Here is a 19240-nt window from a genome sequence, read left to right on the forward strand (position 1 = left end):
ACAGATGTCTGACGATGACGCGCCCACGAAGTCGCCTCTGTTCTGCTTATGTATCAATTCCGTGACCACAGACTCGCCAAGCAGTTTGCCACGCGACTCCGTTCCTCCTGGTCATCTCTGCAGCTTCTCATACACTCACTCCTGCGCCCTTTATCGCTAGAGGTGTGTGAAACTACATCTCCCGAAAGGCCGCGTTGTCCCCTTCCTTCCTCCCTCTCCCAGTTCCGAGCCATGGCAACGGCGTGACGTGGGGGTACTGGGAGCTGTGGGAGCAGCGGTCGCGGCTTCAGTTCTAGGCTACCCCGCCGCCCGGGCGGGAGCAGGGCGAGAGGAGCTGCAGCCCCGAGGCGCTCCTGTTCTCGGGGACCCCGAGCCCGCCCGGCGGCGGCTTCCTGCCTCTTTTCCTCCAGAGTGAGGAGGGCGCAGCCGGGGTCAGAGCCCAGAGGGCAAGGGAGGTTCGGTCCCGCGCATGGCCTCGGCGGGTGCGCGGCGGCTCCCAGCCGGGACGCGCGCAGCGGCCCAGCGTTGCGGCGGCTTCACGCTCCCCCCGGGCACGCGCCCGGCTCCTCCCCCGGGCCCTCCGCGACCGCCGCGACCAATGAGGTGAGAGGGAGGTGCGAGCGTCTGCGCGTCTGGCAAGGGGGTCGCCCCGAGGCCCCAAGTTCCACCGCGGAGGCTTGCAACCCTGGGGTGCGGGCGCGGCGTGAGGCGGCAGCGGTCTTACCTATGGGTATCATATAGAGCTTTGGGGAATGCTTTTGCAAGTGATTCGCAAGGGGAAGTACCCGGGATGGGTGCCCGATCACTACGTGCCCCTCGCGGGCGCCCTGGCAACGCCCGGCTTGGCAAGGCCCCAGAGACTGGGATACTTTCTGAGTCCTAGCTTTTAACAGTATCGTAGCCCACACTCCAAGGCAACTACGCTTCGCATGCACCCCACTTTTCCCCATCTCCTCCCCCGGCACTGTCCTCAACCGCCCTCGACCTTTCGCACTCGTGACTGCCTGGCAAGGGAGCCTGTCGGGCTGCAGCAGGTGCTGGGGAAAACGCTTGTTTGTTCGTATGACCTTCCTCTGGGATGTACCCCCAGCCCCTTTCCCCTTCCCTTGGGAATGGTTGAAGAATACAAAGAAGCTTGACGTCCTCTCTCCTTTCCTTTTGTCCGTAGATTTCTGATGTCTTGCAGCCTTTTCTTGCCCCGGGCTGCCCAGGTCTTGGGGGCCGAGGTTGGCTTACCTCCTACGCGCTCCTTCATGGGCTTTGCTGCCCCCTTCACCAACAAGCGAAAAGCTTACTCTGAGCGTAGGATCATGGGGTGAGCATCCTCCCCTGTCCAACATTCTTCCATATTCCCTTCCTCCCCAGACAAATGATTAAATCCAAGCTAGAGTGTAAAGATAGCAATAGTGGGCAAGATTCATCCCTGGCCACCTCTTTCCCAAGCTATTATTACTGATCCTTTATCCTTCTCTGCCAGCCTTCCAACCTTAATTTCCCTCTTCTTGGTTGTCCTGCATAGGCATTAAGTGAAACGGGATTAGATTTGGACAATATAAGACAACAGAGTATTATTTCTCTGCCTACCTTTTAAATGTATTTGTGGGCAAGATATAATACTAACACTTAATTGAGCACTTGCTACTGCTAGTAGTTAGACTACTCCAATGTTTTAGGTAGGTTTTCTCATTTGATCCTCTCAAAAGACCCATGAATCAGGTACTATTATTAACTCTGATTTAGGGATGAGAAAACAGAGGCACAGGTAGTTTACTTAGGGCTACATTTTTGGAAAGTTGTAGAGCTAGGTTCTGAGTTCTTGTGTGATCACCAGTAAAATTGATAGCCTCTGTTCCTCCTAAATGATCCCTGTTAGGATCAAAATAGATAATAAATACAAAAGCATTCTGTGAACTGCAAAACATAATTTTAACATCATGGAAATTTCCATGTTTGTTTTTGGGAAGTCATTCATCCGGGCTTCTTTGGGATCTCTAGTTCTTGAAGGTGAATGGTTGATGGGCAAAGGCATGGGTAAGGGGAGGGCAATTAGGGCAAGGAGGAACCTGACCCAGGTGGCAATCCCTTGGCCTCTCTCTGATTCCTTCCATTAGGTACTCAATGCAGGAGATGTTTGAAGTGGTGTCCAATGTCCAGGAGTATCGTGAGTTTGTGCCCTGGTGTAAGAAGTCCTTGGTGGTATCTAGCCGTAAAGGTCACCTGAAGGCCCAGTTAGAGGTTGGCTTTCCACCTATTGTGGAACGTTATACCTCTGCTGTTTCCATGGTCAAACCTCACATGGTCAAGGTGAGGCTCTGGGAGGGATTAATTAGCAAAGTTTTTGTGTTCTCTTGCGTTTTTACATGTAAGGGCTATTTTGGCCTTCTTTGTAATGATTGTATCTCCATGTGTCAAATACTCTCCTAAAAAAACATTAGAAGGGAAAGAAAACATTTCTTTCTTATACCCTCCTCTACCTACTATAGGTTTTATCCCACTGTAATATTATTTACCTGACTGCCCTCTTCTAGGCTGTTTGCACTGATGCCAAGCTCTTCAACCACTTAGAGACCATTTGGCGATTCAGCCCTGGTATTCCTGCCTACCCCCGAACTTGCACTGTGGACTTTTCGGTGAGTCAAGAGGCTGTGTAGCAGAGCGCTACAACTGGTTTGTGAGAGTTGAGCAGAGGTACTATGAAAGTTATTGGGTATAGCTAGCACTTAGCATTTCCCAAGTCAGTGACACTTTCTACAGGTCTGAGATTATATCAGACTTATACTTTGTGCTCAGTCCTAAGTAAGGGCTTTTGAAGGGATCTAAGGAACTGGAGGGGGAAGGGAAAGAAAACACACTGAATAGTAGGTATCCTTGTGTTTGGCCAGGAACTATCCAACATGGTCCTGAGTAGTTTCTGTCTGTCTCTTACCTATTCCAGATTTCCTTTGAATTTCGTTCTCTGCTGCACTCTCAGCTGGCTACCATGTTTTTTGACGAGGTTGTCAAGCAGAATGTTGCTGCCTTTGAGCGTCGGGCAGCTACCAAGTTTGGTCCAGAAACAGCCATCCCCCGTGAACTGATGTTCCATGAGGTGCACCAGACTTGAGGCAGGATTGTTCCCTGGCCTCTCCTCTATTTTCCCTCCAAACCAATTCTCTTATTTATTTCATTTGGCTCCTTCTCCAATCTAAGGGAAGAGTCTGTGTTCATACTGATGTTCTCCCTCTCACTTCCCCAGAAATTGGGTTATAAGCTGGCTGGAAATGCTGGGGCAGAAAGGCAGGAGGTTATGGAAAGGAGACATGCCAAGGAAATGGTCAGGCTCACCTTGAGAGCCCCATATGCCAGATGTCTGCAGCCTACCTACAATGAATTATAATCAGGACAGTTGGTTGTCTCTGGACCCTGTCAAGGTGTTTTTAGTATCTGACCAGGGGAAGATAGCAACTTTCTAGGGAATGAATAAACTGAGCTTTTTCCTCTGACAGAGGTATTGAGTGGTCGATAACTGTTGCCTGCCCAAGACGCCTCAGGAAATGCCTGAGATCTGGCCCCAGCTTGAAATCCATATGACCTCACTTTAAGAATATTTCCATGCTTCCTGGTTAGTGGAGAGTGAGGGGCTTTCTTAACATCAGTGCCCAGGGGCAAGGAGAAAAAAAGCACTGAAGAGAATTGTACTCTTGGATTGTATCTTTTTCTTCTACTTGGCTGAATTTTTATAAAATTTCAATAAATTAAATGTGACAGTATGAATTTAGCTTTTTTATACTGTCTTGGGGGAATGATGTGGATATACCAGAGTAGAAGTCATGGGTTCCTTCCTCAGGGGAATAAAGGTGCAAGAAGGCCTCTTGGACATAGTGTCCCTGCTAACTATAGTAGCACATTCTACAAGCCAGGACCTAGTACCCACTCCCTTGGCTATTTATAGACTTTTTCAGAAGGTCAGTTGTAGCAGGAGGCTCAGGACAGAATAATCTGGCATCAGATCTACCATCTAGCTGATGGTCTTAGGACCACCTCTTATCTGAGGACTTCCCTTAAGAGACTGCAAAGAGGAGGCATTCCACACAGTACCAGAGCCCTCTAGTGGCTCAGATCCAGAGCTAGCAGTCCTCCTCTGCCCTTGGTATGGTTTTGTTCTTTTCACCCAGTGGGCTGCACCAGTTTCCTTGGATTAGTCACATATGCAGTTGTGAGGTCTCAGCTACGGTCCTCGAGTGTTCTATCTTACAACAAAATTAGGAAGGATGGGGGGCTAAAGGACTTAAGGCTTAAGGTCAAGGACATTTAACCCTGAGGAAAAACAGAACTCTTCTTTGGAAATTTCACAGGGACCCTGTCTTATTAGGGTAAATGAATGTCAAATCCACGTAAAGATAAAGGATGTATAGGATAACTTAGAACCCACTTAGTCTAGGATCTTGCTAGCCAGATTCCTTACTTTATAATAGAGATTCTTACAGGCCTTATTTAATAGCAGGCTCAAGCATTGTTAATAAAAACATTTATTTTGCATTTTATACAGAACAACCTGAAGTCTGGATCATGACTTGACAGTTACCCAGGGGTATACAGACAATGTGTCCATCTCAGCGTGGTTCTAGGGATTAGGGATCCACACAAACACAGGCAGGAGTTGCAAGAGAGGAAGGGGGCACAGTAGGAGTGTATTTCAATCCTTTCTTAAAGAAAAGGCAGTAGAGCATTCTGAGTCACTGAAAACCTGTGCAAATGGGGCTTCTAAAAAACAAACACTGTACTGTGAGCTCTTGGGGAAGGGGCTGGATAAGGAACTTGATAAATAAAGGGATATTTCCTGGTAGCAGGGAAAGAGAAGGGAAGCCTATTATTAATGTTCTCAGCCCCAGGACCTGATATTCAAAGGAAACCACCACCAATCTTAAATTTCCCTGCTCAGAAAGAAGTACCCATATCCCTGGAACCAGACTATGAAGATACCATGCCAGTCATTCCCAGGTCCTTACTCAATGGCCCACAGCATATTAAAATAAAGGGGGAAAAAAGTCAGAAGATAGTGGCTTGTGTTCCACGGAAGTGAAAACTCAGTTCATGATAAGCACTGATAAAGCCAAATGACTGGGAAGGACCACAACTCAGACAGTGGCATATACAACCTGCTGAAAGAGGTCTCTAGTGAGGACCAAGAAGGGAAGGTCCGGAGCACCTTCAGCTTGAGGTGCAGCAGGTAGAGAAAATCTACAAGGAGGGTCGTATAAAAGTAGAGGGGAAAGAACACTTTAGATCTTAATTTTCATGGGATAATTAAAAAAAATCAAATACCGGGTGCCCGTCACAATGAATCCCATGGCCTTTATGGTCACCTGGTAGCATAAAAGTGCCAAAGATGTTCGACTAACCACAGGTCTTGCTAGAAGTGTCTGTGTGCATGGGAGAGACCAATGGGGTTTGATAGAGCTGACAATCCAACATGATTCCTATGGAAACAGAAGAGGCCAGAGTCCTGATTTGCTGGCCTCTGGAGGGCTGGAGAGAGTAGAACCAAAAGCTCTGAAGTGGTTGCAGAGAATCTGCAGCTTCAACCCAGGCAAAGGAGAGCGAGATTCTCATTCTAGATTTGGTGGGGGGCCCAAACCTAACCCATACCACATGCACTAGTCCTGGTCACCCTACAGTTGATGGGCAACTCACCAGGCAGGAGAAAGGAACTGGCTGGGGAAGAAGGGGTTACTTTTTATCTTTTAAAGTCTTAATTTATATTTTAACCTCAAACTTATTATCAGTGCCTCAGATACAATTTAATCTTAAGTCTTAAAAAGCCCCCTGAAACAAAACAAAATTATACTTTTTTTAAAGCTCCCTCACTTTCTGATAGTTTACCCCAGTCTTCAGTTTTACCCTGACTTAGAGTCCACAAACTTCATCAGACCATCCGTGCTCATGGACTTGGGCCTCTCTAGTGGGAAGCCTAGGGCTCGGCTCCAGATGAGTTGTGCCAGTACACCCAGTGCCCGTGACACCCCAAACAGGACTGTGTAGTAATTCATCTCTGTCATGCCATAGTACTGTAAGATAAGAGAGAAAAAAGTTTTGTTAAAGGCCCTGGTATAATGGCATGCACAAGTCCCAGGTGATAGTAACCTTAACCAACTCAGCCTTCAACAGAAATGACACTAGGGAAAGTACAGTAACTAGGATTCTGAAAAGAGAACAGCCGTTCCTCTTGTCTGCACCTGCCCTCCGCCATATGCAAGTTTATCAAAAGAATACGGAAGAAGGCATGAGTCCTTGCTCTGACTAATCCTTGCTCTGATTTTCTGCATGGCAGAGAACATTAACATTTGGCACAAATTAAAGGGAATGCAGGGAAGGGAAGACTCACCTGGAGCAGCACTCCACTGTGAGCATCTACATTGGGCCAAGGATTTTTGGCCTTGCCCTGCTCTAACAGGACATTAGGCACAATCTTGTACAGCTGAGCAACCAGCTTAAACATGGAGTCATGAGGCAGGTGTTTCAAAGCAAACTCTCGCTGACAGGTATATCGTGGATCAGTCTTCCTTAGTACCGCATGGCCATAGCCTGGGACAACCTGCAAAGAGCAAGGGTAAAAAGCCAGTTGTACTCTCAAGTAGAAGTTCTTGTCTTTTCTAAATTCTTCAGGATAGACAAATATGGGGGCAGGGGGAAGTCTTCTCTAACTTAGGGGACCTCTTTCATTCTATTCTTTATTCTTCCAAATTGTAGAATTTGGGTCTTGGCTTCTTTCCTAGCTGCTAAGCATCTCTGCTTACCCGTCCTGAGTTCAGTGTGTTCCATATGTAGTCTCGTAACTTCTCATCTGACACATCTTTGCCAACTTCTTTCTGTAGTTGTGTCAACCAAACAAGTACTTCCTGTGGGTAAGGTTTAGGGAATAAGATAGTATCAATACATATGCCAGGAGAGAATGCCAAGATCAGAAGCATGGGAGTAAGAAAAACAGGGAGCAGGAAAAGAAAAGGAGTCTTACCTGATTTGCCAAACCATGCAGGGGCCCTGCTAGCCCATTCATGGCTGCTGCAAAGGACAGGTAGGGGTCTGAAAGCGCACTGCCCACCAGGTGGCTAGTATGGGCACTTACATTGCCTCCCTCATGGTCACTGTGGGGGAAGTAAGAAAGGAGAAAAGCTCTGGTAAGAGAAGTCCCAATCTCATTACCAGCCTTTGTTCACTAATCCACAGAGCTGGAGAGGTCACTGGTTGATGATGCCTGTGTGCCAAGCTCCCACACTCTCACTCCAGCTTTAACAGCAATGGCCAGAAGAGGGAGCTCCTGGAAAGCTGAAAGATCACCTACTGCAGCAACTAGCACCTTTCCCAAGCTTCTTAGAAGCATTACTTTGTTCTTATAGTGGTTATGGTAATTTCCCCACACCTCTGGACTTCCTTTACTAGACTCCTTTTTTGCCTTGTGTGATCCTACGCCATGTTTCCATCTCCATGTTGCCTGCCACTGTTCCCATAAGATGAGAATGTTAAGGAGCTTTTCTTAAAATTTTCTACCAACCCAGGCATCTGGTAGCTGTGGTTCCTGGGTCTAGCTTACCTGTGGATGGTGAGGTACAAGCGCATGAGCTCAGTGAACTGAGCATCGGTATAGCCTAACATGTTGGTGAAATTGTGGGACCAGTCCAGCTTAGAGTCAATGGCCCCAATACTGCTGCCCTCCCGGTAAAGATTCCGGTAAATCTTTGCTGCAACACAAGGTAGCTTTGCGATCAGATCCATACAATCTTCATAAATCAACTGAGGAGAGGAGGACAATGGAGAAAAAAGAAAAGTATTTATCAACAAAAAAAGAATTAGGCAAGGATGCTCTTTGTCCCCCATGGATTGGTTGATGGTGTTATGCTCTGCGATTATATATGGAGGCTAACAACAATAACTATTTAATCAAATAATTTTATGATCCAGGCTCTGCACTAAGGGATTCACACACAGGATCTCATGTATGTCTTGTGTATATTAAAACATTATTTATGGGGACACCTGGGTGGCTCAGTCATTAACCATCTATCTTCAGCTCAGGTCATGATCCCAGGGTCCTGGGATCAAGCCCCATGTCAGGCTCTCTGTCAGGCTCCCTGCTCCGTTAAGAAGCCTGCTTCTCCCTCTCCCTCTCCCCCTGCTTGTGTTCTATCTGTCAGATAAATATATTAAATAAATAAATAAATAAACAAATAAATAAATAAACCACATTATTTCTGGGGTGCCTGGGTGGCTCAATCACTTAAGTGTCTGACTTAGACTCAGGTCATGGTCCATGAGTCCTGCGATTAAGCCCCATATTGGGCTCCCTGCTCAGCGGAGAGCCTGCTTCTCCGTCTCCCTCTGCTGCTCCCCCTGCTTAAGCTACCCCCAAATAAATAAATCTTATTTATTTATTTATTTATTTTTTATTTTTAAAGATTTTTATTTATTTATCGGGGGGGAGGGGAGAGAGCGAGCACAGGCAGACAGAATGGCAGGCAGAGGCAGAGGGAGAAGCAGGCTCCCTGCCGAGCAAGGAGCCCGATGTGGGACTCGATCCCAGGACGCTGGGATCATGACCTGAGCTGAAGGCAGCTGCTTAACCAACTGAGCCACCCAGGCGTCCCTAAATAAATCTTAAAATACCCAAATCTTAAAATAATAATACCCAAATCTTAAAAAAATACCCAAGTAAAATCTTAAATAAATTTTCCAATTTTTACCACATAGTGACCTCTATTTTATTTTATTTTTTTTTAAAGAGCAAGTTTTTTTTTAATGATTTTTTTTATAGATTTTGTATTTATTTATTTGATAGACAGAGAGAGAGATCACAAGTAGGCAGAGAGGCAGGCAGAGAGAGAGGGGGAAGCAGGCTCCCTGCTGAGCAGAGAGCCCGACGTGGGGCTCGATCCCAGGACCCTGAGATCATGACCTGAGCTGAAGGCAGAGGCTTAAACCACTGAGCCACCCAGGCGCCCCAAGTCACCTCTATTTTAAAGGTGAGGGAACTAAAGCTCAGAGCATTCAGTTAAATGCCAAAGTCAGATTTTTAAAAAAGGGTTATTTATTTATTGGTGGGGATGGGCAAAGGGAGAGGGAGAGAGAATCTCAAGCAGACTCTCCACTGAGCATGAAATCCCATACAGGGGTCGATCTCATGACCCTGAGATCAGGACACCTGCGCCAAAACCAGAGTTGGATACTTAACTGACTAAGCTACCCAAGTGCCCTCAAAGTCAGATTTTGAAGCCTTTTATGTGTAATCATGATCCTTCCCAGTACATGACTCAATGAATGAGCTAAGACACTAGGTTTTAACAATTAATTCTATGTTCCACCTTACAAAGAAAATTCACCATATATGCCAAGGGTCAAACAGTGGCATTCAATTGTTAGTTAATAACAAAGGCTTCCATTTTTAAAGCACTTATTATATAATAGGCACTGTGGTATGTTATTTGCTTTTTTTTTTTTTTTCTTTTCTCACAATAGTCCTGTAAGGTAGTACATCCTTCATTTTATAAATGGAAGAAATTGGGGCTTAGCCAGGTCAAGTAACTTGCCCAAAGTTACCCACTCAGCTAATAAGCATCATGTAGCTTAAACAATTAACTCATAGACATTTTTGTTTCATCACACCTTTACTTTCCCCTCCCAAATTACTCTGAGTAAATTCCAGACATTATATATTCCAACACATAAATATTTAAGCATATTATCTCTAAAAGATAAAGGCTATTGATAAATAAAAATCACAAAACCCTTATCCCACAGTAAAAAAATTAGATCCTCAATATCATTAAGTATCTACTCCGTATTTAAGTTTCCCTGATTATAAAGCCCTCCACCTCATTTATTTGATTCAGGACTGATAACAGCCCACATTGCAATCATCTCATGCTTCTCTGAAGTCTCTCTCTCTCTCTCTTTTTTAAGATTTTATTTATTTATTTGACAGACAGAGATCACAAGTAGGCAGAGAGGCAGGCAGAGAGAGAGAGGAAGGGAAGCAGGCTCCCCGCTGAGCAGAGAGCCCAATGTGGGACTCGATCCCAGGACCCTGGGATCATGACCTGAGCTGAAGGCAGAGGCTTAACCCACTGAGCCACCCAGGTGCTCCTCTGAAGTCTCTCTTTTTTTTTAATCAATGTTAAGCTCCCTCTTGTGCTCTTTCTTTCCCTTTTTTTTTTTTTTTTAAGATTTTATTCATTTGACAGAGACACAGCGAGAGAGGGAACACAAGCAGGGGAAATGGGAGAGAAGAAGCAGGGTTCCTGCCGAGCAGGGAGCCCGATGCAGGGCCCAAATCCAGGACCCTGGGATCCTGACCTGAGCTGAAGGCAGACCTCCAACGACTGAGCCACCCACGTGCCCCTGTCTCCCTTTTTAAACTTTGCAATTTATTTATGGAAAACTGGATCACTCATTCTGGAGAACTTCCCAGTTTAGATTTTGCTGGTTATATACCTGTGATATCATTTAACGTGTTCCTCTGTCTACTGTATTTTCTACAAACTGAGAGATCTAAAGGCTTGAGTAGATTCAGGTTCAAGTTTTTTTAGGAAGACTACCCGAATGAGCAGCTGGTGATATATAGAAGTACTGAACCACTATATTGTAAGCTGAAACTAATACTACACTGTATGTTAACTAACTGAAATTTAAACTTAAAAAAAGACTACCTGATAAATAGCATTGTGTTCATTTATTAAGAGAAACATAGAAAAAGAAAAAAGAGAAACACAGTTGGTAGAGCTTAAGACTCTTAATCTTGGGGTTATAAGTTCGAGCCCCACACTGGTTGTAGAGATTACTTAAAAATAAAATCTTTTGGGGCGCCTGAGTGGCTCAATGGGTTAAGCCTCTGCCTTCAGCTCAGGTCATGATCTCAGGGTCCTGGGATCAAGACCCATGTCGGGCTCTCTGCTCAGCAGGGAGCCTGCTTTCCCCTCCACCCTGCCTGCCTCTCTGCCTACTTGTGATCTCTCTCTGTCAAATAAATAAAAATAAAATCTTTAAAATTAAATAAATAAAATATTTTTAAAATTTTATTTTATTTAATTACTTGACAGAGAGAGAGAGAGAGCACAAGCCAGCAGAGTAGCAGGTAGAGGAAGAGGGAGAAGCAGGCTCCCTGCTGAGCAAGGAGCCTGACATGGGGCTCCATCCCAGGACCCTGGGATCATGACCTGAGCCAAAGGCAGTTGCTTAACCAACTGAGCTATCAGGTGCCCCAAATAAAATCTTTTTAAAAAAGACAGAAACATATAATCTAGCCACCTGTGATACTAATAGCTTACTCAACTTTTATGTCTCAATTCTATCTTCTCAAAGGGATTTTAAGTTCCTTAGGGACAAGACAGGATTTTGGCATTTTCTTTTTTAAAATAACTTTAAAGGGGCACCTGGGTGGCTCAGTGGGTAAAGCCGCTGCCTTTGGTTCAGGTCATGATCTCAGGGTCCTGGGATGGAGCCCCGCATCGGGCTCTCCACTCAGCAGGGAGCCTGCTTCCTCCTCTCTCTCTGCCTGCCTCTCTGCCTGCTTGTCATCTCTCTCTGTCAAATAAATAAATAAAATCTTAAAAAAAAAAATAATAAAATAAAATAACTTTAAAAAGTATCAAATAGTGAATTTTGTCAGTGCCGCTGGATTCAGTAAGTTAAAAAGCTACTTGAAGCAAGAAATACTCAGCCTAACACTTACAAGTTCTCAGGAGATTACTTATATGACAATCATACTACTAACTATACTTCCTTTATATATCCCCCAAGGAAGTAGGTTACTTCCAGAAGTCTGCATCAAGTATATGCAGTTCTAAGAAACCTGGATTGATTATCACAATGCCAAGAACAGAATCCTGGCTAGACAAATTGTTATCTGTGGTAAATATACTAACTTGCAAAACTATTTGGAAAGTATGGATGGCCACATCAAAAAGAAGACATATAAAGGAGATTGTGTGTCAATTTCCACTACTGAGAATGAAGTTTATAAACCAACATGTATCAGACCAGGTATGACAATGTGGGATCCTTACTATGGTCAATGCTGTATAGTCAAGAAGAGATCAACACAAAACAAAACAAAGCAAAAATGACAAAAAACTCCTATTTATTTTTTAATAAGCTAACACTGAGGTGCTATTAGCTATTTGCACCAACACATTCTTCATCAAGCCTTGGAATTAAAAAGACAATTAAGACATGTCAACATCACAACTATCTGGAATAAAGGTTACAAAGCTGACTATAATCATCAACGTGAGCCAGCACCTCCATGGCTACCAAAATCCTGGCCAGGTAGTTAGCTTTCAATCATTTTTAAGGAGACAAAGAGAAAGAAGAAAGCTAGTATTAATTGTGAAGAGCCCCCAGAGTGAGGGAAACTCAAGTTTGAATCTGGTCTCTATCACTTTTAGCTGCAAGACCTTGGGCTACTCCTCTAATCCTGAGTTTTCCCATTCAGTAAAATGAGAATAACAAATAACATCTACCTCATAGGGTTGTTCTGAGGATTAAATCAGATAATGATTAAAAAGAATTTAAGCACAATATCAGACATGTATTCAAAAGTTTTCAGGGGTTTGGATGGTGATTTTATTATAAAACTTCAAAACCTATGTATACCAGTCATAGGCTTTATAAAGGTGGCATTATCAGGAAAACTTGATCTGCCAGCTACTTAGCAAATTTTACTGAATTCAACATTTTTTTTTAAAGATTTTATTTATTTATATGACAGAGACACAGTGAGAGAGGGAACATAAGCAGGGGGAATGGGAGAGGGAGAAGCAGGCTTCCCACTGAGCAGGGAGCCCAATGCAGGACTTGATCCCAGGACTCTGGGATCATGACCTGAGCCAAAGGCAGACGCTTAACAACTGAGTCACCCAGGTGCCCCTGTATTCAACATCTTAAGGTTATTTGATAATAAACACCTGGTTGCATCATAGCAATCTCCTGGTCATGAGTGAAGTGAGGTCATTCAGCAAGAGACCTAACTTTTTCAACTCAATAGATTATACTATACTATTGATCTCTGTTATGGAAGAAATGTTACATTCTAAAAATCATCCTCTTAAGGTATACATTAAAAAGAAAAAAAAAAAAAAAGTATGAACTGACTGATGGCTCTAGTAAAAACTCAGGTCATACATAAACTCCTTGACATAAATTTTTATTTTTTTAATTTTTATTTATTTATTAGATTTTATTTATTTATTTGACAGATCACAAGTAGGCAGAGAGGCAGGCAGAGAGGGGGAAACAGGCTCCCTGCTGAGCAGAGAGTCTGATGCGGGACTCGATCCCAGGACCCTGAGATCATGACCTGAGCCAAAGACAGAGGCTTAACCTACTGAGCCACCCAGGCACCCCTCGACATAAATTTTCAAACAGAAATAACCAGCCTAATGATGTCATGCATTTCTACTTAAGTAACCTATGGTTAACCAAGGCAGAGCATTGAACAGAAATAGTGTGTCTGACCACATGTAATATACATGTAATCTACATGTACAACATGTAATACCAAAAGAGCATGAAGCTCTACTGAACTAAAGCAGTTACCAGTGCTAGTGTTTGTGCAGTGTAAACTCATCAGACACATACCCTACGGCTGACAAATACATCAGTACTGCTTATAAATACTCTCCAAAAGATCGGCAAAGTCGTGGAATATAACACATTCACCTCAAGACAACCACACTCACCTGACATCTCATGAAGAGATAATGGCAGAACAAGCAATGATGTACGTTGAAACAGGATTCATTTTAACAATTCAGTAAAGAACAGTATAAAGTAATGAAGCATGTTTGGATGCCTAGGAAATATCTTACAAACATCTATTGTAAAGCATGAAGAAGCTGTTTTCTCCCCGTCTCATGACAGTCAAGACAACGGCATTATAAGCAGTTAACAGCCACATCTACATGGTAAATTTCTAAAAGACAAGTTTTACAATAGCAGAACTGCTCATCTCAATTTAACCTTTTCTGTTATGGTGACCCATAAAAATAACAAGCTTGAATAGCAAAAAAGAAAATGGAAAGCAATATATTCAGATTCTACAAACTTCTGAGCCTGCTGATATATGGCTTTAAATACACTTTAAGTACTTGTGAAAGTGTGTATTTTCCATCATTCCTATACCTTCCTTCTCAATGCCAACCAGACTAATTTCAAACCCACTCTCCCTCTTTCCCCCAATAGCAAACACAATTCTTTACACACAGTTGGCACTGAGTAAATATTGACCAATCAAATGAAGGAGGATTTGCCAAAACCCCAAGAGCATTGCATCAGACCAGTGGGCGATGCATGCTCTTCTGTGCCAGGCATCAAGTGAACTCTTTGGGGGCTTTCTCCTGGTCAAATCATCTAATGTACCTGCTTTGCAAAAAGGAACTGATCTGTTCTGTATTATCTGTCTCCAAACAAGGAAAGAAAATGAGATGTCTTGCTGTAAACCTAGCCAGATAACTTGTCCTTTACCCAGTGTTTGTGGGTACCATGTGGGGTACTGGAAAGAGAACGGAAGCAATTATGTACTATGCATTGGGACAAGGCACAATAGTCTTCACATACTCAGACCAGTTCGAACTATTAAAATCACATTTCATTTTCAGAAAATAAAGCTCATTTGTGTCTGGATCCCACTTCCAGGATACTAACCATCCTTCTGCTCCTGAGAGGTATCTTGAATGGGACAGTACAGAACACTGGCTGATTGGCATTAGTCCTCCTAGACTCTAGAACTGCCTTAGTGCCATTCACCTAACGTTCTCAAGGTTCTCCATATTTGAAGAAGAAGAAGAAGAAGAAGAAGAAGAAGAAGAAGGGACTTTTGGGGGCTAGGGTGAGACTGCTCTGCAAAATCTTCCTCTGGGACCCTCCAGTTAAGTTATGTCCTTTCCAGTGTTCCAAAAGCCCTGTTTAATACCTCTATTACAGCAAGACTACTGAACTGTAATTTTTTTTACACGTATATCACCCTAACCAAATCAATAAACTTGGTGATAGAAAGCATGTTCTATTTATCTGTGTAATCCTAAGGACTGAAAGAAAGCAAGCCTAAAATAAAAATGTGTTAAATGAGCTTCTGGCATAACTCAGAGAAGTAGTTCTCCTGAAGATTCTACATTCCTTTTTCTTCCTTCACGCTCAAGTTCTTTGAATCTCCACCACACATCAATCATTGCCATCAAAATTTCCTACCTCCCAGTACTTGGTTCGATGGATACCCTCTGCGTATGCTCGGGCAAAGTTACTTTCACTGTTGAGGGCTGTAATAGCAGCACTGAGCTGAGACATGGGGTGTAGATTGGTGGGGAAGTTGTCCAGCATGGTGACCACATGGGAAGGTAGAGCTGCCCTCTTTGCCCATTCTTTTGAGAGCCAAGACACCTGTGGAAAGGGAGACATTGCTCAGGACACTAGGCAAAGGAAAAGAGGAGAAATAAAAAGAGAGTGACATCTGAGTAAAGAAAGTCCAAGAGAATTCAACCCAGTCCACTTATACAGAACTCTGCTGTGATTCCTTCCCCTCACTACACATCCCTATAAACCACCACCCAGAGCCAGATCAGGATTAAGTGTCTGAGATTAGAGAAAGGCAAAGGAGGAAGAGAATGAGAAGGGCCAATAGCTTTCTGCTTTACCTGTTCCTCTGTTGGGACTTGTCCAGTTACCAGCAACCAAAATAAGCCCTCCGGCAGTGGTTCTTCACCCCCTTTAGCCTTGGGCAGCAGTTTCTGGCATTCAGGGATACTGTAGCCTCGGAAACGGATGCCCTTGAGACAGAAGAGTAAGAGGTGCAAATCTTAAATGTATCAGCCTAGAAGTCACATAATTGACTACTCTCACTCTTATCAGACCTTTCAACAAGTTAGAATTTCTAAAGCTTAAAAAAAATTGTTTTTAAAAGCTTAAATCTTCACATGACTTAATTCTGTTTGGTACTTTTAGTTTTACTCATTGATATACTGAAAAAGTATATTCTTCAGTTATTCCATATGTACCTATTTTCCATCTTCCAAAACATGAAGGCAGATGCTTTGTTTTCCTTACCCTCACCAGTCTAATCCAGGGTGTGCAAACAGTCAGTAAACTCAGTGATTATTAGTGTTGACATAAGGGTCTCTCTTACCTCATCAGGATCAAGAACTGATGTTTCATATACTAATCCCTTCATGCCTCTCATGCCACCATACATCTAAAAGAAAAAGACAAGATGTAACCAGTAGTCAGAATAACTCAGACTAGAGCTTGTTAATGTTTCTCGAGATCTGAGAGATGAAATGTATTCTCTGACTTACAACACTTCATTTTGGAAAGATTTCTGAGTTAACTAAAAACTTTGCAAGGAAGACCACTAACATTGGAAATGAAAAGTTTAAGCTGAAAAATCATTATCTTTATTTAACTATCCAGTCTTACCTCTCATTCCCACCAACCAAAGTCAACAGAATGGGATCTATTGGAGCGCTTGGGTGGCTCAGACTTAGGTTAAGCATTTGCCTTAGGCTCTAGTCATGGTCCCAGAGCCCTGGGATTGAGCTCCACTTTGGGAATCTCTACTCAGCAGGGAGCCTGCTTCTCCCTCTCCCTCTGCCTGCCCCACTCCTCTGCTTGTGCTCTCTGTCCAATAAGTAATTAAAATCTTAAGAGAAAACAAAAACAAAAACAAAAATGTGATCTATAACAGGAAAAGGAGATAGAGACCACAGGCTAAACAGTGCTGGGGAATCATCATCTGAGCTGCTCAGACTCGTCGGGCTGGAGAAGAAGCCATCCTAAAACTGTTCTCATTGGTCTGCTAAATCTGTGGTATAAATCACAGCATTAATTCTAATAGTCCTGGCCCCAAAAGCTGAGGGGTTGGAAGAAGAATAGAAACTTTATTCATCCCTCCCATAGATAAATTAGGTTAGGCTCAACTATTAAATTCACAGAAAAGAATAGTCTAATTTCTAACAAACATCATAAGTGCCAACATTTCCATATTTGGGACAGGATGCTTGGATGCTTCTGAATAGCCTGTGAAGAGAATGGTATTTTTTGTTGAGGCACATTACAGAGCTACTTTTTCCAGCCAAAACCCCATAATCTTTACCATGTCCACAGTGATCTGGCCCACTACCGTCTTGCCATGTTGCTGCCTGAAGGTCTTTATTCTGGCCTGCTCCTTAGGTATCAGGTCAGCCAATATATCTTTCAAATTCTAAAAAGAGAAATAGAGAAGTTAAGTGATGATCAAAGTGTTGATTATATTTTTCCTACAAAGTAGGTATGTTGAGACTGTTTTTTAAAATCTGGCTTTCTCAATCTGCCAGAGAAAATCAGTCAACTACTGTGCACAGATGAAGGTAAAAGAAGTAGAGAGGGAGGGAATGGGAGAGCTTATTATTTAATGGCTACTTCAATTTGGGAAGATGAAAAGTTCTGGAGATGGACAGTGGTGACAGTTGTACAATAACATGACTGTACTTACTGTCACTAAACTGTACATATTAAAATGGAAAACTTTCTGTTATGCATATTTTACTACAACTTAAAAAATTAGGCAAAAATATTTGATATTTCCATCTCACTTTACTACTGAATTATTTCTTAAAATAGTAATAATACTAATAATTTATAACAACAGTAACAAGGGACACCTCTTAGAGTTATTTAGGATAATGATGAGAGGCTAGGTGGTAACCAACTGCTGCTCCCCACCCCACAATCCCAGGATCAGATTGCCTCAGTGATTCTCCTTTCCAAACCTTACCGTAGAGGAAGCGCTGGCATGCCGAGCAGCAAGAACAAGACAAGATGCATTCTGCAGAGAAAACACAAAACCTTATGCAACAGTTACTCTTCCCTCCTATAATATTAAAAAGGAGTTATAGTGACTCATCTCTTTTCATCTTAGCCTCCAAGGACAGTCTGACATAAAAAAGAGCTGTGAAAGGCCCTAAACAGCTTTGAAGGAGTTCCCAGTCTGGAGCAATGGCAGACCTAACTCTGTGTCTTGCATCCATAGCTTTAATAGCATTCCCTGAGGAGAGGCTCCTTCCCATCATCTGGGTTTCTGCCTGGGCTTTGTTAGGCACAGAAAAGGTCAGAGGGGCAATTGTTGGGAGTACCCAGGCCATCCCACTCTAGCTGTCAATTGTTCTGGGTAGGCCTCAGAAGAGCAAATGAGGAAACTGATCAACTACCTCACCCTGCTGGTAAGACCTCTCCTGAATCTAGTCTTTTGGCAGCACTTCAACCCCTCCAGTCTAGGGCAGCCCACAGGCAGAGGCCGCCTTTCACAGATTTCTGGAAAATGCACAGTGAAAACAGAATACCTACAATGTAACAATGGACAGACCACTCAAAAACAGCATTGGGAAACTAGAAAACTGGAAAATTACATTTTAAGTGCTGAGAAAAAATAATTAAGCTAAAGTTGTATATCCAGGTAAGGAAAAAGTCTCAAAAGAGGGCAAAAAAAAAGACATTTCAGAAAAACAAAAGCTGAGTTTATCAGTGACACAACTGTACTAAAGGAATTTTTAAAGATATACTTCAGAACCGTAAAGACAGGTCTGAGATTCAAGGCTATTCTTTACTACAAAGATGAATAGTATAGCTAACCTATGTTTTCTGTTTAGAGATAGGTTTTTTCCCCCCAAAAGAAAAGTTACTTTCTATGAGAAGACTGCTGATTTGCAACAGAAAGTTCAACACTGCCTTTGAAAAAGACAACAATTATACTACTAACCAGCTATAAAGTTTGACAAGATTAACTTTTCTGCACAAGATTATTTTGAATATAAAATGAGAAAGTCAAACTAAGCCTATTTAACTGGTGTTAAATACGCACCACATATCTCACAGGTTGTCTTGTGATAATTGAATTACAGTATTGTGAAAGCACTTTGCAAACTAAAAAAATTACATACACAGATAAACTAATCCAGTAGCAAGATCAAACCTTTCTTCTTTTTGCCAAAAGGCCAGATACACCTTTTCTTGTAGTAACTACTGCACTGTTGTTTGATTGTGTTGAAAATCATTTGAAGCCATAGTACTGTGTAAGTTCTAAAACACTACACGCCTAAAGTGAGAGTTCAGAAAGGCTGGAGATTTTTTAGAATTTAGTATTTCACCTTCTGTTGGGGCATCAGGGAGAGCTGAAAAGGGAAGAGATCCTTCAGAAAAGCTGTGTTTTTTGTTTGTGTTGTTTTGTTTTGTTTTAGAGAAGGGG

General features: G+C 42.9%; 2 protein-coding genes across 3 annotated transcripts in view; one reads left to right on the top strand and one right to left on the bottom strand.

Moving 5' to 3' along the window:
• Nucleotides 1-324: 324 nt before the first annotated feature.
• Nucleotides 325-3753, top strand: COQ10A (coenzyme Q10A). 2 transcript variants are annotated; one of them, XM_044229165.1, is made up of 5 exons: nt 325-603; nt 1169-1315; nt 2112-2304; nt 2529-2630; nt 2936-3753. In XM_044229165.1, exons 1-5 carry the CDS (start codon nt 470-472, stop codon nt 3101-3103), a joined length of 744 nt encoding a protein of 247 aa, XP_044085100.1. In that variant the 5' UTR covers nt 325-469; the 3' UTR covers nt 3104-3753. The 2 variants fall into 2 exon arrangements, with proteins under 2 accessions (XP_044085100.1, XP_044085101.1); XM_044229166.1 differs by lacking the exon at nt 325-603 and adding an exon at nt 639-730.
• A 737-nt stretch (nt 3754-4490) lies between these two features.
• CS (citrate synthase) overlaps nt 4491-19240 on the bottom strand; it is a 28085-nt gene continuing 13335 nt past the window's right edge. The window contains exons 2-11 of the mRNA XM_044229164.1: nt 17774-17824; nt 17114-17221; nt 16148-16213; nt 15660-15791; nt 15217-15405; nt 7571-7770; nt 6995-7124; nt 6777-6878; nt 6365-6574; nt 4491-6047 (exon numbers count right to left, since the gene is read on the bottom strand). Of these exons, the coding sequence (XP_044085099.1) occupies nt 5877-6047; nt 6365-6574; nt 6777-6878; nt 6995-7124; nt 7571-7770; nt 15217-15405; nt 15660-15791; nt 16148-16213; nt 17114-17221; nt 17774-17824 (1359 nt within the window). The 3' untranslated portion in view covers nt 4491-5876. The remainder of the gene's footprint in view (nt 6048-6364; nt 6575-6776; nt 6879-6994; nt 7125-7570; nt 7771-15216; nt 15406-15659; nt 15792-16147; nt 16214-17113; nt 17222-17773; nt 17825-19240) is intronic.

This window comes from Neovison vison, chromosome 12, assembly GCF_020171115.1.
Source record: "Neovison vison isolate M4711 chromosome 12, ASM_NN_V1, whole genome shotgun sequence".
Lineage (NCBI taxonomy): Eukaryota > Metazoa > Chordata > Mammalia > Carnivora > Mustelidae > Neogale > Neogale vison.

Excerpts from the sequence above, each read along its gene's own strand:
- COQ10A (XM_044229165.1), top strand. The coding sequence starts at position 470 with ATGGCCTCGGCGGGTGCGCGGCGGCTCCCAGCCGGGACGCGCGCAGCG. Across the intron at positions 1,316-2,111 it reads TCTGAGCGTAGGATCATGGG|GTACTCAATGCAGGAGATGT; the intron begins GTGAGCATCCTC and ends TCCTTCCATTAG. Across the intron at positions 2,305-2,528 it reads TCAAACCTCACATGGTCAAG|GCTGTTTGCACTGATGCCAA; the intron begins GTGAGGCTCTGG and ends GCCCTCTTCTAG.